Genomic DNA, 25895 nt, shown 5'->3' on the forward strand with positions numbered 1-25895 from the left:
TCCAGCATGAAAGCAATAAAAGCAGAGCTTGTTGATATTTTCTGCTGCAGTTAGCACAACAGTGGTAATAGGGCAGATTGTGATGGCCTATTTTGCAATAAGAGCAAAGGGAACCTGTTAGTGCAGATTAAGGTACATTACTAGGCATTGTGCAACTTCATACTCTCAATCATGCTGAAATCTTGTTTCACATGTGCCCTTCTCCCAGCAGCTCTGTGAGCAGTTCTCTCTGTGCTGAGAGTGGAAATCTAGGGAGCTACTTTTAAGACCTGTGTCCACTCCTTGTGCTCAGCCTAGACTGATGGAACACCATGTTTTCTTCATTCCCACTTGCTGCTGTCCTAAAGGCTTCTAATGCCCAACATAACATCGGGGATGAGCCCTGCACTTTGATTGGTACATGCCTGACGTTCGACCAGGCTTTGCAGCCACTTGGAACCAGCATGCCATTCCCAAAAGTTCATGTAGTAGAGGAGAAGAGTTGGGGATGGGACAGAGTCAGTGCCAGCCATAAACATTGGCTAGCTACCAAGCCCAGCTTGTAGAGCCCTGCGTTCAGTGTACTATTGTGGCTATAGCTTCTCCCAATCTGGGCATGTGCTGATGCTGTCTTCATCTTTGTTTTTCCTCTTCAGCTTATGATAGATACACCTACAAGTCCAATAACCAGTGGATTGCCATTGTTTTTTGTAATAACTGTGACTGCCATAAAGCAGGTAAGGAAACACAGGAGCTTTAGAAGGCACTCGCTTAGGGCAGATGGACATGCTTTGTGCAATACAGAACAGAACATCCCTGTGTTCAGGTTGCTTCCCTGTCTTCCAGAATGTGTAGGGCTGCTTACCTTGTGTTGTGGCAGCATCACACTGAAAAGCAGTGGTTAACATGATGCCACGATGCAGCCCTATGCAATCATGTATGTTGTAGGGAATAAACTTGCTACAAGAATGGCTTATGTGACCTACAATTCTGACCTGAAACATGTCAAATTCATCATTTCTATGCACCAGTGAGTGAAGAATTTTGGGCAGAAATGGACAGTTGTGGAGCAGAGTCCAGATATGAGTTTGTCGTACTTGTCAGTTAATATGAGATAGAATGGGAGATGGTTTGTATGTAATGGAGCTCAGTCAGCCAAGTTCTGGGCACGTCTGCTGCTGTTGCATCTGTTTGGACCTTCATGAAATTTGAGCAGCATTCTACTAGACTCTAGCTTCTAGCTGAAAAAAAGTAAATATGTTTTATGTTGCCAATCAGCAGATCAGCCTAGGGTTATTTTTGTCTCGCTGCCATGCAGTCAGTGACTCATAGCAACATCCCTAAGTGGGCAGTGACAGACTGACCCCCAGTTTTTGTGCGAGGACTTTGTATGTCAGTATGCATCATAAATTCTTATTTCCAGCAGCCTCACACTTACCCAGAGGAGTAAGTTCTTGCATAACAATAGCTTATGTACTGAGAGAAGCTATGCTGTATTTGAAAGCTGCACACATTTTGTTTTTGTTTTTGTTCTTCCCAGTCTCCAGGCCTATTGTAATTGCCTTGTCACAGCCTGTCACTGCCTTGCATTCAGTCAAGTTAGTGGTAACTAAGGGAAGGCCAGACACCTGTGGCTTCCTCTAGACTCTCATGTCCCTTTTCCAGGCATGCCTACAGGATTTCTCACACCAGCTCTGTCTTCTTTGGGAACATTTCTGTAATACACATGCTGGCCGTAAATATGGCAAAATCACTTGAGTGTGTCTTGAAGGCGGCATTAACTGTATTTGACAATGTAGTGGGAGATTCCACATGAACTGAACTGCAACATCTAGCAAATTATCCCATTAGTGGACGTGACCTGTCCCATTTGTAGAGGACATTTGTCATAGCATGTCTGTAGGCAGGTGCTGTGATGGAAATTCTAATAAGTTTCTGAGGCTATCTGTGTCACCTCTTTCCTAGTGAATTTGAGTTGCATATCAACAATACAAAATACTGCTTATTTCCCCTTCTTTTTCTATCCCAAGTCAGTCTTCTCAGCCCAGCTATCACAAAGCCAGCTGAAAAGTTATGTTTCTGGTCACAGAACACAATTTAAAGTGGAAACAACACCATACCTAGAGCCAACTGGGCTGCCAGTTGCTGATCCTTGTTCTTGGCTTGATATGTTATACAGGTGACTCCCCATTTACATGGGGGTTACAGTCTGGACTCCAATGCGCATAAAATTGTATAAAATGGAGAGCACCCCTGGAAGAGTCCTCAAGGAGGGGCAGTGGGGCTTTGTTGAACTGATGTGCAGGGTAGTATAGTAGTAGCAGCTGCAGCTTCCTTGTGTGTCAGTTGAGGAAGCCCTGCTTCCTCACCCTGGCTCACTCAGCTGATGTGCAGGAATCTTCGCCGTGCATTAGTTGGGCTGGTTGATCAAGCACCATTGTCCCTCCATATTGCACAAACAAGAGCCACAGTTCATCTCATGTGAGCCAGAGGGACAGCAGAGCTTTTTCAACCAGCCTAGCTGACGCACAGGAAAGAAGCTTTCCTGCGCGCATCAGCTGAGTAACCTCAACAAGCCTCTGGCTTACTCCCCAGAGTCTGAAGAGGAGCTCCTCTTCAGGCTCTGGTGACAGCCTCCACATGAGCTTGGAGGGGCAGTGGGACTTCTCAGCTGACACACAGGGAAGCCATGGCTGTTGCTGTGCTACCCCAGATGTCAGCTCTTAGGCTGAGCAGCTCAATAAAGCCCTGCTGCCTCTCCAGCTTGTGAGGATAATCTGCCTGGAGCCTACAGAGGACATCCTCTTCAGGCTCTGGGGAGGGTCTGTTTGTGAGCCAGGCAGACTCTCCAGGATGCTCCCCATTTCCAGTTCCCCAGCACTGCTCGTGTGCACGGTTGCGAGCAAGTAGAATGTGCATTAATTGGGAGTTGCCTGTAGTTCTCAGCAAATTGGTTACATAGGTGCTCTTTCTTAGGCAGTTATGTGTATTGTTGGCTTTCCCCTCCCCAAAAAATGCTTTGTTGCATCTTTCCAGGGCTATGAAGATTGGTTACGCCATAAAGCAGACAATGAAGTGAATGGAGCTCCAGTGTATGTTGTTCGTAGTGGTGGCCTTGTAAAAACAAGATCAAAGAACATTCGGGTATGTGTGAGCGGTACAAAATGATTTTGAACATTTCAAAAGTGTGTGTGCATGTATGTTTATATGTGTGTGTTTTTTGTGTGTGTATATACATGCAAATATACATGCAAATTAAAAAGGCAATTCAAAGAGTTGTTGCTTTACATAGCATGTGTTAATGAAAGTTACAAAAATATTTTTGTGAAGGTGTATTTGAACAGATATTTTTGCCTGTCTTCTCAGGTGGGAGATATTGTCAGAGTAGCCAAAGATGAAACTTTCCCTGTTGATCTCGTACTTCTGTCATCTGACAGAGCAGATGGCTCTTGCTACGTTACTACTGCAAGCTTGGATGGAGAAACTAATCTTAAGGTCTGTTTTCATTACCTTTTGTATACCTTAAGTTAGAAACAGATTTAGGTTTTGCTTCCACATAACCAAGATTGATATATTCCAAATCCTTCTTACAGAAAAGGAGAATGTTGAATTCTCCTGGGTGCACCTCAGAATATCAAAATCTCAAAAGCATGTTGTTCAAACCAATCAGTAGTGACATGACCTGGAAAAAAATGAACCTAATTTTGGTTATACCTGTACACAGTTAAAATAGCAAGTGACAAAACTGCAATTGACATATGCTTTTACGGTATTCTGATTCTGAAATAGTTACTACCAAGTCTGCCCTTGAAAATAATTTTATAACTCTCTATAGATAGAAGAATCTGCAAGAAAAGCATGTGCTGTGCTATGTACAAAACTGTGTGCGTACTACTGGCGTACCAGAGATGCAAGGCATATGTGCATGTGATGATGTGTGCATTCTGTATGCATAGGGGTCAGTAACTTGAGGGGATGGCTGCCCCGCCCAAGATTGATCTTCTGTGTTTGCTCATCAGTCAGAAGCCTGCAACTGTTTTATCAAGTGGTGTGCATGTAAATCACCTGATAAGCCTGTCATCTGCATTGCTCTGCTAAATGATGAGAAATCTAAATACTTTGGATTTCTGAACAGATGCAGCACAGTACAGCTGACTGATTTTTCGAAAGGTAATAGGCACATTTTGGCAAGTTAGCGCTTGACAAATCGTTGTTTATGTTCACTCAGTGTTGCTTTGGGAGCTGACAGTGTACTGGAAAATTTAAGATGCGGTTTGGAGGCTTAGTTGGTATCTTAACCAGACAGCTCTGTTTAATGTGTGTATATGTGTGCGTGTGTAAGTTGCAAGCCTATGTCTTTATAGCATTTGCACAATATGCTGCTCGTTGTTGCCTAATGGAACCTGAGTGATTATTTCTTTTTATTTCAGACACATGTTGCAGTCCCCGAAACAGCAGTATTGCAGTCAGTTGCCAATCTGGACAAACTTGTAGCTGTTATAGAATGTCAGCAACCAGAAGCAGATCTATACAGGTGTCATTTTTTAAAATACAATTCTCCCCCCCCCCAAGATGATTTGGAAAGCAATGTTTATACTGTTCTAAGGATTAGATGATTTTGCAGGAAACTCTTCTAGAAATTCTCATTTTTATGTGAATGCATGAGCTACATAAATCTGTAAGTACTAGAAGAGAACCTTGCAGTGATGGTGCATACATAACACTCCTGACTGAAACATCCACTTTTTAAATGATAAACCTGGTTGCAAGGCCTGGCAAGGACCAGATTACTTAATGGGTCAATGGACTTGAACATTCATCTGCATCACTCTGTGCAGCTGTAGAATGAGAACAACTATCCCATAATTTTCAAAAGCTCTGGAGATCTGTGTAGTTTCTTTTTTAAATCAGTTACTTTTGCACTGCCCTATTGTGGTAAACATCTTCAGCATTGGGAACAAATCTCTGCAACGTTCTGGAATCCTTCACAGACCAGGAGGATTTCTTTGTCAGATCACAGGAGGGGGTTTATTGGTTTGTTTTGGTTTTGTTTTATTTTGTGTTTATTTTATTTATTATCGTATTTATTTTATTTTTTGGTCAGCTGCCCTATGATCTTCGGATGAAGGGTGGTATACAATTTTTATAAATTTAATAAATAAATAAACACCCTCTTCCTTCTATTGCATAGTTGTTCCTAACTTGCAGAGCTGGAGTAGAAGAAATGCGTCTTTCTGACATATTAATCTCTTTTGCAGATTCGTTGGACGAATAACAATAAGTGAACAAATTGAGGAAATAGTACGGTAAGCCAAACGTTGGTAAAGGTCATGTGATTTGCCTTGAATTTAAACAGCATGTGTTTACAGCAGGGCTCCACAGCTTGTGAACCACCAAGCTGGGGGCAATCCATCAGCCACCAGGGACTCAGTAAATGGCTTGAAGCTCAGTGTAGAGCACATAATTTGCACATAAGACTTTCCAGATTCAGTGCCTCGCATCTCCAGTTCATAGCAATGCTTTGTAAAGGCATCTTCCTCAGGCCTTGGTGAAGTGCTGCCAGTACAAAATACTGTGCAAAATGAGCCAAGGACCTGACTCTGTATGGGACAATTTTGTGTTTTTGCTGCCTGCCTGGGACTGCCAAGATCAGACATAGGTGTGGCTGCTGGATCATGGAGGCATGAGCTGCAGTTCCTTAACTGGGGTTGAGTTAATTTTTTTAAAAAACCTCTAATTTATGCTAAGCCCATTCAGTTTGGTTACATGACCTGGCAATCTCGTGTAAGTTAAGCTTGCAAAAGGGGTGTTGCAACTCTATTTTAAAGACTCGTTTTTCCTCTTCCAGACTTAGGCCAGACTCCTGAATGGAGATTGGCTCTAGCATACTTTATGCTAGCATTATCTAACCCATCGTAACTTATCCTGGCTTCCCACATTTAGGATTGCTTCCTAATTTCCTTCTTTTGTGCTACTTGAAAAATTTGGTGTATTTATTGAAACCACCAATCTTCTTTAACAGGTATTCATAGCAGAATTAAAACCCTCAAAAACACTGCTGGATCAGGCCATAGGTCTGTTTTAGTCTAGCATCCTACTTCCTCAACATTTTGATAGCATTTTTATGAGAAAATGACCATCTTATTTGTGTAGCAGAGAATGTTTAGGTAGTTAGTGAAGAATTTGCTTCCTTATTCCAGACCTTGTTTTGCTAGCGCATAAATGCTTGTAGGGAGTGTGCCAACTTCAGTTCCAGTGCTTCTTACATAATCTCTGACAGCTAATTAGGCTTTCTTTGTAGCAGAAACTGTGAAGAGGTAGCTATAGGTTGTGACTACTTCCTGCACTTAGTGATGCCATGAACTGCTGCATCCCAGCTTGACCAGTTTGGAGTGAACTAACTTGCAAAGCCAGTTTTTATTTCTTGCTGATAAGTTCCATTAATCATGTCAATCCTTTAAGAATATGTATCTCTCTCACACATATATACTAATCCTGAATTTTCAGATGTCTTATAGAAACGGTTTCCCCCTAAGTAGACTGCCCCACCACCTGGTGAAATGTGATCTAATGCAATTGATTGTTCCCCCATTTATGCCTAAACAGCTTGGTTTCTGTGGACAGTCAGCCAGAGAGGTTTCTGGCGTGCACCATGCTTCTCCCCTAAAGTAGCTTACAAACAAGTCCTTGCACCAACTTTTCCCCATAACATTTCCCCATATCTTTCCTCTGTGGGGTGATAGCAGTGCGAAAGAGACTTACAGCACTTGTCTGGGTAGCGGCCTTATTTGACCAATGGCCTCCACTTACTGACTTGACTCTCCTGGAGTCCTAAACATGTCCTTAAATACTGGTACAGTAGCTACTGGAACAGCAGGAGTTTCAAGCACCCCAGGGGTATCTGTTAAGAGTAACTGCAGGAGTTGCAGTTGTTACTCTTGTCCTTGCAGCAAAAAATAACACAGAACTGTAATTTTACAAGTTCAACCTCCTTTTTGCAAAGGGAAATGAAATTGTGAGTTGCCCAAGGTTTGTGCCTTGTTAAATGGTAGGATAATAATGATGTTCTTAAAGAAACACAAGCTAATACAGCCAGTGGTGCGAGCATTACATGCAGATGCTACACTTGCTACAGGTACAAATAATCCTCTAGTTGTTACTGCAGGAATTTTTGAAATGTGCAGATAATTAATGTTACTTGAATTTATTGAAACCAAATGTTATTTAGTTCTTAGATGTGCACAGTAGAATTAAAAGTCCTTTGGGATCATGCTATAAGTCCGTTTTAGTTTAGCATTTTATTTCTCCAGTGGCCAGTCAGATGCCTGCAGGATGCTCAGAAACTGGATTAGAGGATCAACAGCAGTAGGGGACTGCTACCCCATCAGCTGGTATTTAGTAGCCTCCACACCAGAGAGAGTCCATATAGTGTTAATACTATATTACTATCAATACTATATAGTATACTATAGTATACTATAATACTATCGAGGGCAGTCTTCCATTAACTTGTCCTAGCCCCTTTTATGAACAAGCGATCTTAACTGCAGTGTATATCTCCACCCCCTCCCTCCCCATTCCATCTTCTGTTTCTTTGCTGCCACATAAACCCGGACAACACCATTACTGGCCCCAACAACATCAAACATACCATCTCAGGACTATTTAATTGCTCATCTTCCAACATTGTGTATGCAATCAAATGCCAACAGTGCCCTTCAGCTCTCTATATTGGACAAACAGGCCAAACCCTACGCCAAAGGATAAATGGACATAAATCTGATATCGGGAATCACAAGACAGAGAAACCAGTAGGAGAACACTTCAATCTCCCAGGACATTCTATAAAAGATCTCAAAGTAGCTGTCTTAATACAATGGAATTTCAGAAATAGACTGGAAAGAGAAGTGGCTGAATTGCAACTAATCACCAAACTTAAAACCATGGAGAAACCTGGTCTGAACAAAGACATTGGATTCTTATCTCATACATGACAAAGCTATCTTTAGCCATCTCACCCCTTGCCTTTCCCTGGAAGACCAATTGCAGTCGTTAAGAGTCAACAGGTTTTCCACACCTATCAGCCGATCACCCATTCCCACCACCCTTCTGAGTAATACCCCTCCCCACTCCCTCACTATATTTAAGGGTCTGGTTTCAGTGTATCCGAAGAAGTGTGCATGCACACGAAAGCTCATACCAAGAACGAACTTAGTTGGTCTCTAAGGTGCTACTGGAAGGAATTTTTTATTTTATTTTGTTTTGACTATGGCAGACCAGCACGGCTACCTACCTGTAATAGGAATGTTACCTGTTCTATTTGGCTCTTAACCAAGGATGAAATGTCACGCATAGCTCTCTTCACCTTGAATGAACCTTAGCTTTATCCCTGTTTTATATCCTCGTTTGGTGCAAGTTTCCTTTTGGAATTGGTGGAGTGGACATCTAAGCAAATGGCTGTTGATATATTGTGTTCTGTCAACATAAAAATTAACCTCTTTCTTTTTCAGACCTCTTGGACCCGAAAGTCTGTTACTTCGTGGAGCAAGATTGAAAAACACCAAAGAAATTTTTGGTTTGTAACCACATAAGTATTTCACGAATTGCTCAAAGATTCTTGAGGCAGGGTCCCCAGAATGTACTTACCTCCTGAGTGTCAGTCAGAGGGGGGCACCTTGGTGTACCTTGAATCATCTTCCCACTCTCACTTTGACTAGGCCACTGGCGTTGCCATTTGCCAGCATAGCCTGAGTAATCAGGATGGCTTAAGGGCCCACACCCATAATTATTAATGAACAGTTTCTGCAGTCTGCTAAAATAGTCACAGACTAAATGTGCAGAAACCCAGCAGACCCATCAACCAGAAATGCAGTTACCACCCCCCCCCCCAAAGCCTTCTTTTAGAATAAAATGTCTGTCTGGCTTCTAAAAGCTAACAGAAAGGTTGGAGTTGGTCCCTCGGGAAAGGAGTTCCACAGACTTCCTGCCATTGCAGAGATGACCCTGTCCCAGGTACCATGATTCTGACTCTGCCAACCATACTTTGACTCTGTGGGTGAATACAGAGCAGAGCCCCTTAGGAAAAGATAGTTTGACGTATCCTGGACACAAACAATATAGGGCTTTTAAAGGGCAAAAGCAGCACCTTGAATTGGACTCTGAAACCAACTGAAAGTCAATGAAGATGTTGCAAAACCAGCATATCTCCATTTGGAATGCCTTAATTAATACCCTGGTGGTTATATGCTTGACCAGCTGTTTCCCAAGCATGTTTCAAAGAGTGAAAAAGCTGGTGCAGTTTTGTGGAGCATTTGACTTAGGTGGCTATTACTTTCAAAGCAGATTTCAAGTGCAACTGCAGTATATTAGATGAAATGTAATAATAATGATAATTAATACTTTGATGTAATCCCTGCCCTTCACCATAAAGTCTCGGGGTGGGTTGCAGCAATTTAAAAGACAATATTAAAAACAGTTGAAAACAAATGGCAGTCACAAGAGTAGGCTGGGTCCTAAAAATCCCTCTCTCTGGGGTCAAAAGCCTTAGTAAAGAAGTCCATCTTCAGTGTTTAACACAAACTGCTTAATGAAAATGCTAGACACAACTCTTCAGGGAGGAAATTCCACGACTTAAAACTTTATGGTTAACGGATTTCATATACCCCTTGTATAATTGATATTAGCACAGATTTCAGAAAAAGCTCACAATAGGACTTAAATTTGCTGTGTTTGGACATAACTTTGTACAAGGCAGGCCTGTTTTACCCTTCTGGCGTGACCATGAGAAAAGCAGCGGCTGCTTCTTCGATTTAGATGCATCACAGTTCATCGTAAGCAATGGTTAGTCCAGATTATAGTTAAGATTAACAAAAATTAGTTGAAATAAAACAGCTTCATAAACAACAGTTAGCAGTTGGTTTTTCCCTAAGCATAGTGAGTGACAGTTTGTCCATAGTTTGGGATGGCAAAACAAGCTGCAGTTAAAACAGAAGCAACAACTCTCAAATGCCTCCTTACAGCTGTTGCCGGTGTTGGGGAGGCAGTGGTGGTAGCAGTGAGTGTATAACCCAGGGGCTCACTGCAGCTAGTTCTCATGACGCTAAGCTGGGATTTAGCTTTGTATCTGAACAAGCCCACAGTTTCTCATAACAGAGTATTGCTACAAATCTTATGTTTCTTGTATGGCTTTGCACTGGCAGTCACAACGATAAAAATAGCACCCTGCTTTTTTTTTAATCAGCACATGCTGCAGATACCAAGTCTAAACATCGATTTTGTTTGTTGTAGGTGTTGCAGTGTATACAGGAATGGAGACGAAGATGGCATTAAATTACAAGAGTAAATCACAGAAACGATCAGCAGTAGAAAAGTATGTGTCCTGCAGATTTTCACTAACTGGGAAATTGTAATGCTTTAAAACTTCTCATCGGGTATTGTAAGCTGCAAAACTGGAAGTTTTAAGTGCTAATTTTCGGGGGAATGGAAAAATAATCCTATTGTAATCTCTTTAAGTTTTTGAAGAGAACTGAGGTGTCGTGCTGGGAAATGACATGAGAATTGGGCCTTCTATATTTGACGTGAAGAGTGCCTGGCGTGCTCTGGTTCATGGGGTCACGAAGAGTCGGACATGACTAAACAACAACAACAACAACAACAATATTTGACATAGTCCAGAGTATTCTAAGACCGATCAGCCGTGTCTACTTGCCCTTCACTCTCCAAGGATTTGCTTTACTGCACTTTCTGCTTAATGAGCCTGTCCTTTCCAAACTCCCCCATAGCCATATTGTCTTTCCAGTCCCTTTCCTACCTAGGTTGGGAGCAGAGGATTTCTCCTCCTGACTTTGCATACCCTGTTCATCATAGGGAAGGGCAGCGTTGTTCTTGCGCAACCAGAGATGGTTAGAAACAGGAGGGGAACATAAGACTGAACAGTTCTTCCTTTCTTCTGTCCTGAGCAAGATAATCTTCCTCTGCTGTGGGCAATTTTGACCTCTTTGGCTACAAACTAAAAGGTCATATTCACGCAGTGACCGAATCGCCCTCTTATTTTTAAACTGGAGTTGCTTTTATCTCCATCCACAAACATGCATGGGGATGTGTTTTTGGAGCAGTGTATGGTTGTGTTTAAATTGTGCCCAGTCTTCCATGCTTGCTAATGAAGCTATTTTTCACAGGGATATTGCCATCCTGTGGGTATTTGTGCATTAAATTGGCACCCACCAATTTTGTTTCCTTAGGTCTATGAATTCCTTTTTGATTATCTATCTAATAATCCTCCTCTTTGAAGCAATCTTGAGTACAATATTGAAATATGCCTGGCAGTCTGAAGAAAAGTGGCATGAGCCTTGGTATAACCAGCAAACTGATCATGAAAGAAACAGCAGCAAGGTACAGTGTAAAATTATGTGCACACTAGTGCTTTAAACCCGTTAAATTAACAGACGCTAGAACATTCCTTCCGCCGTCTCTTCCGTCGCTCTCCTCCGCCGCTTCGCTTCCGCCCGTGCTCCCTCGGTTACCTTCCGGTCTTCCGCCCGGCCGCGCTCGCTCCCGCCATGGGTCCCCCCGGCTCCCTCTCCGCACGGCCTTTCTGTTCCGCCCGCCAGCTCTCTCTCTGCCTCGCCCGCCATGCTTCATGGCTGGGCCGCCCCCAGGAAAGAGCCGCCTGGTGGTTTCTGCTCGATCCCTTGGAGATACCGGGGCCCCTGCGCTCCCTTGCTCCCACCTGGTAGGCGCCGTAGTTGCTCTCGGGGTCACTGAGTGGCACGCGGCGCCCGAAGTCTTTGCGTTCCAAGTCCCAACGGCTGTCCGTGGGGCACATGCGCAGTAGCGCAATCCCACGGACACAGGGACTGGACGCAGAGACACTTTCACTTTATTAGTGTAGATTCTAGGTGATTCTCCCCCTCCCCATGCTTCCTTGCCTTAGTACTAGAGGGATGTAGTCTTGCTGGTTTGACAGTTACTTGCTCAGAGATTGCTTGTCTTCACTTCTAGGGAACAGCGCCAGTATGAAAGTTTCCCAAGTGTGAGAAACATCCCGTTGTTATAAGCCATTTTGCACACTGAGTAACTGATACTGGCATTGGTTTGTGCATGCGCTAGCTAAGTCTACAGAGGTGTTTTGGCCTATGAAGTTAGTACTGCAAAAGGATCTCCTAGGAAAATGGTGCATTGCATCCTAGGTGGCAGTTTGCAAAGGGCCCAGTATTTTATAGCAAAGGTATATTTTAAGATGTGGCACAGTGGTTTGGCTTACATTGCAGAGAATTGAGTTCTGTTCCTGACTGAACCACAACAAAGCGTACTGGGTCATCTTGGTTCTGTCGCTATCTCTCAGACTAACTGACCTCACATGGTTGCATTGTAGATAAAAGATTGGGGGGGGGGGAGCAACCATGGATGCCGCTCAAAGCTATCTGAAGAAATGGTGGGATGTAACTGTAACCTAAATAAAATAAAAACAAAATAATCATCCCAGTTCAAAACTTTCATATCAACCCAAACAGAAAGGTTAGCTTTTCGAAGGAGGTGTTGCACTGTCCAGTTTATAATTAATGTGACTAAAGGACAGCGGGGCATTTTGCAATGATGTTTATTCTTAAATAAATATGTTTCACTTTCAGTTTGGTGAATACTGTTTCTCTCTCTTTCTCATTCAGATTCTGAGATTTATTTCAGATTTCCTTGCTTTCCTGGTCCTTTACAACTTCATTATTCCCATTTCACTGTACGTGACTGTTGAGATGCAGAAATTTCTAGGATCTTTTTTTATTGGTTGGGATCTTGACCTCTATCATGAAGAAACAAATGAGAAGGCCCAAGTGAATACTTCAGATCTCAATGAAGAGCTGGGACAGGTATAGAATGGATGTTTCAATATGATTTCCCCCACCCAGGTTCAGAACAGTCTATAATTCCAGTACCTGCTGAATTTATTCTAAATTTGTTGCTGATCAGTGATTTTGTGTACTCACCTTGCATTACCTATAAGCAGAGTGATGCACAATTCACACAAGCATGGGAAAGGTGCAGAATTTTGAACTGACATTCATTATCTTGAGAACTTTAATTTTAAAAAGCTGTTTTCTACCCCTTAGAAAATGTGTAGAAATCTCTGAGACCAGAGAGAATTTGATGGGCTTTATAGTTGCTGTGGGTTGGGGCTTCAATGTGATGCAATAGTGCCTCGATTCTTTTTATTACTTACTGATGGTAGAACAAATTGTATAGCACATTGTGTTATCTTGATGCATGTTTGTCTGTTAGGTCAACAGTGTTGAGCGATTCATGATAGACAAAAGAAAGTACTTTTATAAACAGTAGGTTAGAGAGTGCCTTTTCCCCAGCCTTTTGCTATGTAGTGGGATTTGAGTACCGCTCTCGGTTCAGCCCTATGTCCTACAGACCACATCAACATTTTGTGTGCAGGTGGGGGAACAGACAAACTTGGTTTCACTGCAGCTAAACCTATTTTCCTTATCTCTCTTCTCAATTTACCATAGGTGGAGTATGTGTTTACAGATAAAACTGGTACATTAACTGAAAATGTGATGCAGTTTCGGGAATGTTCCATTAATGGTATAAAGTACCAAGAGATCAATGGCAAACTGGTTCCGGAAGGGCTGATTGAGGATTTTCCAGATGGAATACAGCCTAGACTGGTAAGGTTTTCTCCCAGTTATAATTGATTAATGTCTCATGTAATATTCTGGTTAAGTAGCTTAACACTCCTCAAGATTGTGTTGCAAAAGGGATTTAATGAAGTGTTCAGTAGGAGAATTGAATGATTGTTGAGCAGAGGTTTAGGTGCTTTTTTTTGAGGGACAGTGAATTGTTTATATGGGGAGAACAGCCAGATGATGTGCATGCTTACTTCGAACAGTGTTCCATGGGACATTTTCCAAGTTAAGTTTCATTGGATTGCAGTCAGGCATCTTGAGCCTTTCCATGTTCTTGCTTGGAAGCAAATCTGATTTCTTGCAGTGGGGCTTTACCCCAAGTAAGTGCTGCATAGGAGTGCAACCTTTAGCAAGAGCGACTGTATACATTGTGCATCCTCGACTCATTTTTGTGTGAGAGAGACTTCTGGATTTTATGAAATGTTGCCTTGTGTATTGCCCGAGCTCATAATACCACCGCTGCAAAGGATTGGTAGCACCATGTTAGCTGTAAGATGCGGATCCACTATAACCCTGCAGCACTTAGGATATTTTATGATGCCATGTTAGATTTTTCCAGTAGGCAAGTATCACAGTCTTAGGGTTCTGGAGAAGAAAGTGATCATGTTGTTTGCTGAGAAGTTGCCTCTCTTCCCTTTTGGTCTGAAAATTCTGCAGGTTTTAGTAATTCCTTTCTTTAGAGAAGAATAAAAAGAGTTGCTTGTCAATTTTTTGTTAACCTGTATTAATACCATGTTTTGTCTTCATATTTTAAAAACAGACGGAAGAGGAAGAAATCTTCCTGAAAGCTGTTTGCCTCTGTCACACAGTGCAGATTAATAATGACCAAACTGACGGCATTTGTGATAGTCCTTGGCGTAGCAATGGCATATCCTCTCAGCTGGAGTACTATGCCTCCTCCCCAGATGAAAAGGCTTTAGTCGAAGCTGCCCGCAGGTGAGGATTAAAAGCCAAGGTTCTGTGCATTATTTAGCAGGCAAAAAATGGCAACGCTGGAGAAGTTGAAACTTGCATTGTTTGTCCCGTTGAGCCCGGAAGTGCAGGGGAAGAGCAATGAGAGTGATGAAACAAGCTTTTTGCCTTTCCTTGATTTAGCTTATAAAGCAAGTGTAGCTATTGGAGTGCCAGTCTGTCATGGTAGAGACTATGACTTTCTTTAACATCTCATGGGGCCCCTGGAGCAGCTGTGCATAATGAAGTAGTCCAGCGGCAGTGACTCAAGGTCGTCATCCAGAGGAACTTTGCACAAGGCCAGATCTCTGGCAGGAAGGTAGCAGTGACTTTTAGCCCCTTTGTTTCCTCTTCAAGCTATATCCCTTTCTCATTGGTCACTTTCCTTTAATGAAAAGGTGCTTTTGAGACAAGGTCAGCTGGAATGTCAGCCACTGATACTTTTTTGTATGATATATACACAAATATATACAGAGGGGGGTATTGTTAGATGTTTTAAATTATATGGACCATTTCATTGATGGGACAAAGTGTACTGTATTGAAATAATATAAAAGTAATAAATAATAAAACAATAATTTTCCAATACAGGTAATGAAGTAGAAGTACCATGATATTTAGAGGAACCAAAAGATTTGCAGAAAAAATGTTAGGGGGAAAAAGTTAGAAAAAGAATACCAACCCCAAACAGCTCAATGATCACTGAGCTCGATTAGTGGCCACTGACACAGAAGGGGAAATTAAGAAGTATTACTGATTAGCTCTATGTCTGGAATCACGACTGCTTGTACAATGACTATAATTCTTCTTTAAAATCTTTTTTTCTAAGCTGATTGTTCCTGCTGGGGCGGGGCAGTGTAATGCTTTTTGGTATTATCCAAGCAAATTGTTTTCATGAGGACACTTTTTAAAACTGACTTCTTTCTTCCAAATGTTGAAGGGTTGGTGTTGTGTTTACTGGAGCAAGTGCAGAAAGTATGGAGCTTAAAAGCTGTGGAAAGCCAGAAAGGTCAGTAATTAAGCAGTAATAATGTTTCTCAGACTGCTAAGATTCTGTAAGGTGTCTCAATCAGTTTTGATATATCAAACTAATCTGCATTATGCCCTCTTAGCAAAGAGCAGTTTAATTGGCTTGCCTTTAATCTCAGAGGAGAACTCTCTTTGGCAATCACTCGTAGCTGAGTAAGATTGTCTTCCATAAACACGGTTTTAACAGTGAGTCCATAAGTGACTGTGGAGGCCAGTTCTGGATCCACACGTCCTTCCACGGTGGGGACATAGGCTTCTGGGTGGGAGTTGATCACGGTGAGGGTTTGCCAAGCAAGCCTTCCTCTTAGCACATTTCTCCCTTTCGTCCAAAGTTCGAGTGTCTTCAAAGCCCATGACACCTTTGGTAAAGGCTGTTCTCCAGTTGGAGAGCTTGCAGGCCAGTGTTTCCCAGTTGTCAGTGTTTATACTACATTTTTTTTTAAGATTTGCCTTGAGACAGTCTTTAAACCTCTTTTGTTGACCACCAGCAGTACGCTTTCCATTTTTAAGTTTAACTGAAACTCATTGGGCATCCAAGTTCTGTCTCTGGCATTTCCAGTTATAGATTCTTATATATTAGGGTGGAGGTTAAACAAGACTTAGTTAGATGGGCCATTGGTTGGACTTATTATGCCTATTGATCAATTTGTCCAGTTATGTATTATTATTCACAAATGACAAATGGAGGCAGGCCTGAAGGCAGATTTGATTGCAATATCCACACCATAGTTAGCTTATTTAGTCATTATCTATGATACATTGCAACTGCATGGGGGGGGGGTAATGCCAGTTATATAATGTGTTTGCTTGAAAATATGATAGCTGTATGTCGGTCTCAGATACATTCTTGTCTGATTGGCAATGGCTCTTCATAAGCCACGCACTAGAAGCTTGTTGCTTTTAACTGTTGCTTGACAGGTTACAGCTTTAAAACATTCCAGTGTTTTAAAACACGTTCGGATAAATATGTAGCGAACATTCTGTTTTTTCAAAGTGTATATTCTAATATACAATGAAGAGAAGTGTGTGGTCCTAAATTGAGTTCCTCCGAAGGAAAGGAATTCTGAAAACACAAGGAACGTAGACTAGATAAATGGAAGAGCTTTGGTAGAAGGATTATATCTAGAAACATGCTTGTTTCTGTACACATATTCTCTTTCTCTCCACCTGCCCCTTGAGTCTCGGCACCTCATCCATGTTTGAGGATTAAAAGCTGCTCCCTGTCCCTGCATCCACCCAGTCTCTGAGCTAGGAGAATGCTGCTGCTTTTCTCCAGCCTCAGCGCAGCAGCGGGCATGTAGTTTTCTGTAGCCCTTGTGGTTCTTTAGATTCAACAGTTTCTAGAGGAGTAGCTGCCTTAGTTTTGGGCAGCAAACTGCAAGTGTCTTGAGTACCTTAAGTAACTAACAAAACTTATTATGGTACGGTCCACAAAAGCTTGTGCCGTAATAGATTTGTTAAGTCTTTAAGGTGCTACAAGACTCTTTGTTAGGTTTAACAAGTAATATTAATATTTTTGCCTGCAGTTTTTAATACATACTGTAAACATGATCTTTCCCTTTTGAAGGTACAAATTACTACATGTTTTGGCGTTTGATGCAAATCGCAGAAGGATGAGCGTAATTGTAGAAAGCCCATCAGGTAAGAAACATCATGCATATTTATTGCTTCTTACCTTGCTTTTTAACCAAAAATTCCTGCATCAGTTTCCTTGTTGGGGACTCTTCAGGATGCTGAACAGGTTACTATGAACTGTAAGCACTTGACTTAAATCTGTTTCTTTGCAGGTGAGAAGCTCTTATTCACCAAAGGTGCAGAATCCGTTATTCTTCCTCGCAGTACAAGTGGAGAGGTAGAAAAAACCAGAATTCATGTGGATGAATTTGCTTTGGTAGGTACAAGTGTTTTTTTGCTTTTCTTTAAAATTTGCTAGTAGATCTATGTAAAACTTCTGCTAAACTTGAGAACCAGTTAGAGCTGTGGTTGACAGAAATGATTTACAGATACAGAAGATTGATGACTGTTCAATGTGGGACTAAGAGCTGATTCGTACATGGGGGATTCCCCGCCCCTTGCTGTCTCCTTCAGGGGCTTGTGAGCTCAGACACCCAGGCAGGGTTGTGTAAAAGTTGAATTTGTGTCAGCTACTCCCTGCTGATAGGCTTCTATGGCCACAGTCATACCCATGATGTGAACGCTTTGAAAAAGTGCCACTCCCTTGCGAGAGGCCAGAGCAGTGACATGGGGGCTATCCCATTTTTGAATCTGAATAGTAATAGAATGAAAGCAGCCTTGCCCAGAGCACCTACAGATTATGGTCAACCAGTTGTATTGTGGAATTGGCTTTTGCATTGCTTTTGTCCTTCAGATGCTCTTCCTACCCTTTCTCTTCATTTTGTTTATTACAAGATATGGGGCAGCAACAATAGGTCTCTGGATGTCAATGATTTATTTATTTCTGTACCGCAAACACATATAAAATATATGCCGTGTACAAGATCTCGTTTAACACCACAGTGACGAACAAAACCAATGCAAAGTATGTGAAAGAGAGTAAAGTACAGAATGGGTCACCACCCAGCTTGTAAAAACAGTAAATCATTTAAAAATCTGATGGATGTCAGCTGTGAGCCTGCCTAATGCTGAAGTAACCCTTTTTGCTTTTCACAGAAAGGATTAAGAACTCTGTGTGTAGCTTACAGAAAATTCACCGCTAAGGAGTATCAGGAAGTTGAAAAACGCCTTTTTGAGGCAAAAACCGCTTTACAACAGCGGGAAGAGCGATTGTCAGAGGTGTATAACTTTATAGAAAATGACCTGGAACTACTTGGAGCTACAGGAGTGGAAGACAAGTATGTGCTACCTGAGCTAATTATTCAGATGTGGGACTTTTGCCCACTGCAGGGCAGCTTGCAAATTAATCCGTTCCATGCAAATTGGGGGTTGGTTCCCTTCCTGTGGGGGTGATCTGAGCATATATCCCACCCCTCAATCACATAATGTGCCATGGTAAGCTATGTGCATGTAGCCAGAGTCTGTGATGCTTCTCACCTTCTCAGAATGCAAGAGAGTACAGTTAGGGCCATTGCCTCTGTAGTTGCGAGTGCAGTAGCTTCGCTCTGAACTCCATACTATCTTGGGAAGTGAATAGGCAGCATGCAGGTTCTATGTATCGGGCTGAAATCAATGCTCTCGGCATGAAAACCTTAGGTGTTCAGTGGCTGGATCATAATTGTGTGGCTGTGCTATATACCTTGTGCCAGCCAGCCTTACACTAGAAAAAATGCCTGGCAATAGTCCCCCTTGGGATTGTCCTCTGACCACTTCAGTAGCAGGCATGAGCATTCATTGAATTTGGTGAAGTAGGTTACTAAATACAAATGTTTAAAATTGAGGTGTGTAAAGGCTTGGTGTAGAAGCCTAAGATAATGGGTGCCTCTTGAAGCTAGTGCAGGTATTATATACATAATATACATATATAATGTACATTATAAGCTCTACTGGAGCCTGAAACAAAGCACTGAACTTGGTATTAAAACTGGAATTCAGCGTAATGAGAATTTGTGGAGGGTTTTTAAACATTTGTGGTTGGAAAAGGTATGCTTGAGAGTGTGCGGACTGCAGATAGGATAATCTCAGAAGCCAGAGCATTTCTAGAATAACTCTTCCGGTGATTTGAGAACAGGGATTGTTTAGCGAAACCAGACTAAATCAAGCACAGTGAGACACATTATAATCATAAAGAAATCAGTTGTAGCATTGTTGATGAGGATGGCTTGTTTTACTTTCAGACTCCAAGACAAAGTCCAAGAAACCATAGAAGCGCTCCGACTGGCAGGAATTAAAGTGTGGGTGCTCACTGGTGACAAGCATGAAACCGCTGTCAATGTCAGTTTATCTTGCGGACACTTCCATAGAACCATGAACATCCTGGAACTTGTGCAGCACAAATCAGACAGTACGTGTGCAGAGCAGCTGAGGCAGCTAGCCAGAAGGTAAAATGCTGTGCCGTGTCTGGGTAGATAACGTTAACAGCTCTTAATGCAGAACTCTCTCGATACATAAATAAACCAGTCGCTTTGCATCTCCCATCTTTGCTGCATGACTCTTCACCTGATGCTAACAAGCCTGTTGCTTTGGGAAGGGAGAAGGAATCTTTGTCCTTCAGGTTCTTTTGAGGATTTGGTCTTCACAAAAAGGGGGCGGGGTGAGGAATGGATAGCAAGCAGTAACATTTCCTCCTTCCCTTGTTAGAATAGAGGAGGACCATGTAATCCAGCATGGGCTGGTGGTGGACGGGACCAGCCTCTCCCTCGCACTCAGGCAGCATGAGAAGCTCTTCATGGAAGTCTGCAGAAATTGCTCTGCCGTCCTGTGCTGTCGCATGGCGCCTCTGCAGAAAGCAAAGGTAATTTGCTCTGGTTTTTAAAGGTGGGACTGTTGTAGGGGCATCTGGCAGCTGTGGATCTGCTGTGGAGGCACCCTCAACACTTATAGCATCCTCTGTTATTTATTCAATGCTTTTATTCAATGCCTTGCTAATAGACTGTATGAAAGCCAAACAACCGCATAGCCACTCCCTTCCTATCTCCCATTCAAGTACTCTATACTGGTGCAGTCTCTCACACTTGAATGGTTATAGAGCAAGTCTGAAACATACAAAAACATTACAGTCCACATTCTTACTCTAGGCATCAAAAATTAGACTTCCAGCTACCATCCAATAATACATTACTCCCTTAATCTGTTCCCGGAGAACAGAGGTGGTAGGTCCTTACCCCAAGGAGCTTCAAGTATTTTTTTTTTATGTATGCAAGCTTTGGTGGATTCTTAATCACTGTCCTGCCTACTGACTATGCTAATGGCATTTTGTTATTTGAGCAGCTCCAAAACCAAAAAAAAAAAACAACCCCAAAAGCTTGGGGTTCCATTTTTTAAAACCCTGTTTTTCTGTACAGGTTGTGCGGCTGTTGAAAACCTCTCCAGAGAAGCCTATCACGTTAGCTATAGGAGATGGAGCTAATGATGTGAGCATGATACAGGAAGCTCATGTTGGGATAGGTAAGAGCCTTCTCGTTGTGCAGTTCTATCTAGGTTTTTTGTTTTGAAGTCTTCAGAGTCTCCCTGCGTTCTGTAAGCGGAGTTATGATACGTATCTGCTCTGTGCACGAAAGACCTGGGGGATAAACAAGAGGCTCTGTTTGCACACGGATGACATATAAAATGTATTTATAGCTCCCCTTTTAGCCAAGGTTTTCTTCTAAAGAGGCTTACAATTTTTAAAGCCAAAGGTATGATATAGTTTAGGGCAGCCTTCCTCAACCTGGTGCCTGGCTTGGGCTGATGGGAGTTGTAGCGCAAAACATCCAGAGGGCACCCATTTGAGGAAGGCTGATTTGGAGGATATGCTTGGGGGGGGGGGAGTGTCTTCTGAACCCTGGGAATATATGGTCCAGTCCAGGTTCTTTCATCCAGAGGGAAGTGACGGAAGAGGCTAGCAGATGGTGAAAATGCCAGTCTGCAGAAGCAGCCCTTTGATTGACCTTCAGGCTCCTGGCGCCAAAAAGAAAATTGGGGAAATACCTATGTAAAGAAGGGGGGAGGCATACGTGTGACTTCAGTTTGTGTGTTCTTCCTTTGGAGACACTTGGCTTGCTTTCCAATCCATTGATTTAACGTTTGTATTGCGCTCAAAGCAGCTCACAATAATGGCAGTGGCATTGGAAATTAGCAAACATCACAATCACTATAATAATATCAAAAATGCAGCAGCATACAAATAAAGCAAAACAACAACAACCCCCAAACCATTGATGAATTAATACAATTTGATACACACTCACAACAATTCAAAATACCAGCCCTTTTCTGTAGCACTACAGCATCTGTAGGACAGTGCATAAAGTTGGGCAGAATCAGTTCTAGAAGACCATTTGCACAGAGAAAATACAATGCCAGTATTTTCTTGCAAAAATTAGAAGCCCTCAGTTTTATTGGCCTACTTGCTCTCACACAGTGATGCTAATTACATGTGGCCTTTTTATTTCAAATCCAAACCAATGGGCAAGTGATTTTTTAGAAACCTGCACTACATAAATTGAGTTTATTCTTGCAGTAAGGAACTGAGCATTAATGGGCTTGTTGTTGTTATTAAAAGCCCCAGAATAGATAACAACAACAACAACGAACAACACAGCCTTACACGTGCAAGACCTGACTATCTTCTAGTCATTTTTCCAGGTGTTGTGTGTTAGTTTTATTGTGTTTTAGGCTACTGCCTTTGATTTTTGCATGCCTCGGGGGCAGGTGATAAAGTCACCTTAATTTTTCTTTTGTTCTCCATATATTACAGGTATTATGGGTAAAGAAGGAAGACAAGCTGTAAGAAACAGTGACTATGCAATTGCAAGATTTAAATTTCTTTCCAAATTACTTTTGGTCCACGGCCACCTTTATTATATTAGAATAGCAACCCTTGTACAGTACTTTTTTTACAAGGTAAGTCCCTGCAGATCATGACTGCATCTTCCCATTGCTAGAAACATTTTGTTCTGATGGTACTTCCTTAAGGTTAACTGCTCCAGGTGGAAGAACCATTCAGAAACACCTAAACAGGACCTCTGTTAACCAAACACATAACTTCAGAAGTTATCCACTGCTGGCCTTTTAATGACTCTGCATTACCACACACATCATTCAAAGCTATAATATGCAATTATATTCAGCGTGGTACTTTGCATTCTTAACATTTATTGGCAGAGCTGAGATACCTTTAACTGACTCAGTCTGGAACTTTCTTATGTTAGAGAAGAAAACTTTCCTTTTTCTTCTTTTGCTCCATCCTGCATTGTTCAAGAAGGCCCTCTGGTCTTCCAGATAAGCCTTTTGGGGTTTGCAGATGGGAGAAGAGTATGGTAACCATTCATTCATTCAAGAGTATGGTAACTTCCCTTGGGATTCAAGCTGAAAATGATTGTCATTTAAATGGCATGGTTTGCAAAACAGGTAGTTTCAGTACAGTAGTATTGTGTCATGGGTCGGGGGTTACATTCCAGGGATGGCACAACTACACAAAAATGTGTATATACTTGAACTGCCCCCATATGGTGAACCTTACTTTCTAAGCAAGGCAGAGAGCTTTTAAGTTCTCCAGCTTGCTTTCCAGGCTCTGGGATGCTCTCGCAAGATCTCACAAGCGCATCCTGGAGCCCAGGAAGTAAGTATGAGAGCTTAACAGCTCTTTCCACGCCGGGAAAACCCAGTGCAAAAGGAGCTTTTAAGCTCTCTGCCTCATGTGCAATTAATTTTTAGGATTTGAGCTGGCCAGTTTTCAACCACACAAGGTTGAAATTGTGCAAGTTCATTGTGCACAAGATGTGATCATGCTTTACCTAGTTTTACAAGGTAACTGGCTTCCATGTGATGAACACATAATGAAAAACCATGGTCAATAGACAAGGAAGGAGGGATCCCTCAAAGGGGGGGGGGATCCACCTGCTCTCTATTTGTAAACCATAATTGTGAGAGCTGTTAAGTCTTCAGTCTAGTGTACACTTAGGACCTGAGATTCTTTATTTGGTAATGGAAATGATGGTATCTGAGACACAGTAAAGCATTTTAGTGTATCATGAATATTACCCACATTAGAACTTTCCTTTTTAGTCCAGCCAGTGTGTCCTAGCTAGCTATATCTTATTACCCTGATCCTGAATTTGATAGTGTCCAGGATTAAAAATCTGTGTAAGGTTGGGATTTGCTCTGTTCCCCCTAGGATTCCTAATTAAATATTATGGCTAGTGGTCTGTATAAACTTAGACAGACCCGTTTCAATATCCGTGATATGCTGTATTTGCTTCGTCGCTTAACTGGTTCTGCTTCACTTTTTGTTTTCCAGAATGTGTGCTTTATTACACCACAGTTTTTATATCAATTCTTTTGCTTGTTTTCACAACAAGTAAGTATTCATTTGAATGTTTCTTCCAGTTCCTCACCCCACCCCCATGCATAGAATATTTTATATTATATGATAGCTAAAACAGAATGGCTGTTCCTACAGCCAAATAACCCTTAAGTAACATCTTGGTATCACTGCTCTTCTCTATCCACCCCCCCTTTGTCTATCTACCTTTAAAATTATCATCTGTAAAGTCATAGAAATATACAAGAACTTTTCTGTGTCCGCGGGGAAGATTTTTATTTTCAATGTGAAAATAGCCTCAAGGGTCATTTAAAGACTACAGAATGAGAGATGCACAAAGTGAAGTGACACCCATCTTTGTACCAGTTGGTTGGGTGCCAACCTTTTCCCTTTCTCTGAGGTGTTAGGGTCTATGAGAAACTTCAAAAGAGGTAGACTTGTGCTAGGAAGCTAAGAACACATTTAGAGCATGATGAACTCATAGCATTCACTAGTTCTTGTGGTTTGAAACATCACTGTAAGTAAGCTGCAGTGAGGGAATGGGGGCATATTGGTTTTGTGGTGTGCCTTTGACATTATAGAACTGGATGCCTTTTGGTTTTATAGAAATAAAACCTGGCTTTTGAATTGCTCGCAACTGAGCACTTTTGACTCTTAAGTCCTGTCTCCTGTTTCTGCATTTCAGAAGCACTAATTCCCCTCCTTTCCTGCATTTCAGACTCTGTATGACAGTGTGTACCTGACTTTGTACAACATTTGTTTCACCTCCCTGCCAGTCCTCATGTACAGTCTTTTTGAGCAGCACGTGCATCCCCATGTATTACACAGCAAGCCAACGCTGTATCGGTAAGCATGCTCTCCTGGTGGGTCAGCTGTGCTTAATAAATGAGTAATGGTAGAAAAGTGGTAGAAAAACAGCGGCACCATAAGCTGTTAAAAACACCAGCACTAGATGATCCCAGCCTGCTTGTTTCCATGTAACTGGCAGATATTCTTCTTGTGAACACTGAATAACTGAAAAGTGGATGAGCCACAGTCAGTCGTCAAAGCAAATACAGTGGTACCTCTGGTTACGAACGCTTCTTGTTACGAATGCTTCAGGTTATGAGCTCCGCTAACCTGGAAGTAGCTGCTCCTGGTTGTGAACTTTGCCCCAGGATGTGAACGGAAATCGCGCACCAGAGGCCCCACTAGCAAAAGTGCGCCTCAGGATAAGAACGGTTTCAGCTTAAGAACGGACCTCCGAAACGAATTAAGTTTGTAACCACAGGTACCACTGTATATAGTTTGCACATGGAAGATTCCTTGCTCAGTCTAGCCCCCTCCCATTTATGACGGCAGGACTGGGCTGAGACTGTTGCAAAGAAGGGGAGGCAACACTAGGCTAAATGGGTCCAAGGGTCAGACTGTAACTCTGAGGCTAGGGAACCCCTGGCCCTTCAGATGTTGCTGAACTGCAACTCCCATCCGCCTCAGCATGGTCCCAAATGTGAGAGATGATGGGAGTTGTAGTTCAGCAACATCTGGAAGATCCACAGGTTCCCCACCCCCTGCTATAAGGCAACCACATGCTCACGAGGTCAGTTTTTAATAATGTCCAGGAACGTTTGTGTTGGTGCAGGGAACACCAGAAAGCTGCCCTCTCCCTTCTTTGTTAGTATGACAGAACAACTTCTCATCTGTCTGACAGAATGAAACTCGGAATACGCAAAATAGTTTTCTTGGCTTGGAAAACTATTGAACCTGCAATGGTACTTTTTCATTCTTCAAATCGGGTATGGTGGTACAAACTTCAAAATCAAATGTCAGGATGGATAGCTAGCTGCCTTCATTTGTTGAGGGAGGTCGGTCACAGATGTTTCCATTCCATTCTGAAAACTAAGGAGACGCTACCCTTAACATTTGAATCCTAGATTTTGTTAATTTAAGAATTTTGCTAGAGAATGCCAAGAGATTTATTTGAGAGACTGGGCTGAGCCACATCACCACAGAGCTGCAAAAGCTAAGAACCCGTGAAGCCCTCTGGCTTCAAAGCTTGAAATGTACTACTTGATCTGTTAAAAGGTCAATATATTTGTTTAAGTCCTGGCTCCCATAAATCCATCAATCAAGCCAATTGTGTTTTGACATATGGGGAAAACTGGCTCATTGGGGAATGTTCCTGGAGGCCACAAGGTCAATACATCATTTTATTTTGCAGCAATGCTATCAGATGCTTATCCTATTGCATCTCAGGTGGCTAGAGAACATTTTTTATGGTTTTACCAGAACAGGTGCTCTATGATGCAATAGTGATTGTATCTCAAGTGCATACAGAATTAAAATGGGCTTTC

The 25895-nt window shown here is 42.1% G+C and overlaps 1 protein-coding gene across 11 annotated transcripts in view; it reads left to right on the forward strand.

Moving 5' to 3' along the window:
- Nucleotides 1-25895, forward strand: part of ATP11B (ATPase phospholipid transporting 11B (putative)) — a 78102-nt gene that overhangs the window by 26699 nt on the left and 25508 nt on the right. For all 11 annotated transcript variants that reach the window (XM_033150728.1, XM_033150730.1, XM_033150723.1 and 8 more), the window contains exons 4-24: nucleotides 636-716; nucleotides 3016-3123; nucleotides 3346-3474; nucleotides 4410-4513; nucleotides 5238-5285; nucleotides 8490-8554; nucleotides 10267-10348; nucleotides 11220-11370; nucleotides 12645-12842; nucleotides 13488-13646; nucleotides 14425-14600; nucleotides 15556-15624; nucleotides 17212-17285; nucleotides 17432-17535; nucleotides 18315-18496; nucleotides 19436-19639; nucleotides 19899-20052; nucleotides 20603-20705; nucleotides 21997-22142; nucleotides 23539-23598; nucleotides 24281-24408. In XM_033150728.1, the coding sequence (XP_033006619.1) occupies nucleotides 636-716; nucleotides 3016-3123; nucleotides 3346-3474; nucleotides 4410-4513; nucleotides 5238-5285; nucleotides 8490-8554; nucleotides 10267-10348; nucleotides 11220-11370; nucleotides 12645-12842; nucleotides 13488-13646; nucleotides 14425-14600; nucleotides 15556-15624; nucleotides 17212-17285; nucleotides 17432-17535; nucleotides 18315-18496; nucleotides 19436-19639; nucleotides 19899-20052; nucleotides 20603-20705; nucleotides 21997-22142; nucleotides 23539-23598; nucleotides 24281-24408 (2525 nt within the window). The remainder of the gene's footprint in view (nucleotides 1-635; nucleotides 717-3015; nucleotides 3124-3345; nucleotides 3475-4409; nucleotides 4514-5237; nucleotides 5286-8489; nucleotides 8555-10266; nucleotides 10349-11219; nucleotides 11371-12644; nucleotides 12843-13487; nucleotides 13647-14424; nucleotides 14601-15555; nucleotides 15625-17211; nucleotides 17286-17431; nucleotides 17536-18314; nucleotides 18497-19435; nucleotides 19640-19898; nucleotides 20053-20602; nucleotides 20706-21996; nucleotides 22143-23538; nucleotides 23599-24280; nucleotides 24409-25895) is intronic.

Source organism: Lacerta agilis, chromosome 5 (genome assembly GCF_009819535.1).
Source record: "Lacerta agilis isolate rLacAgi1 chromosome 5, rLacAgi1.pri, whole genome shotgun sequence".
In the NCBI taxonomy this organism is placed as follows: domain Eukaryota; kingdom Metazoa; phylum Chordata; class Lepidosauria; order Squamata; family Lacertidae; genus Lacerta; species Lacerta agilis.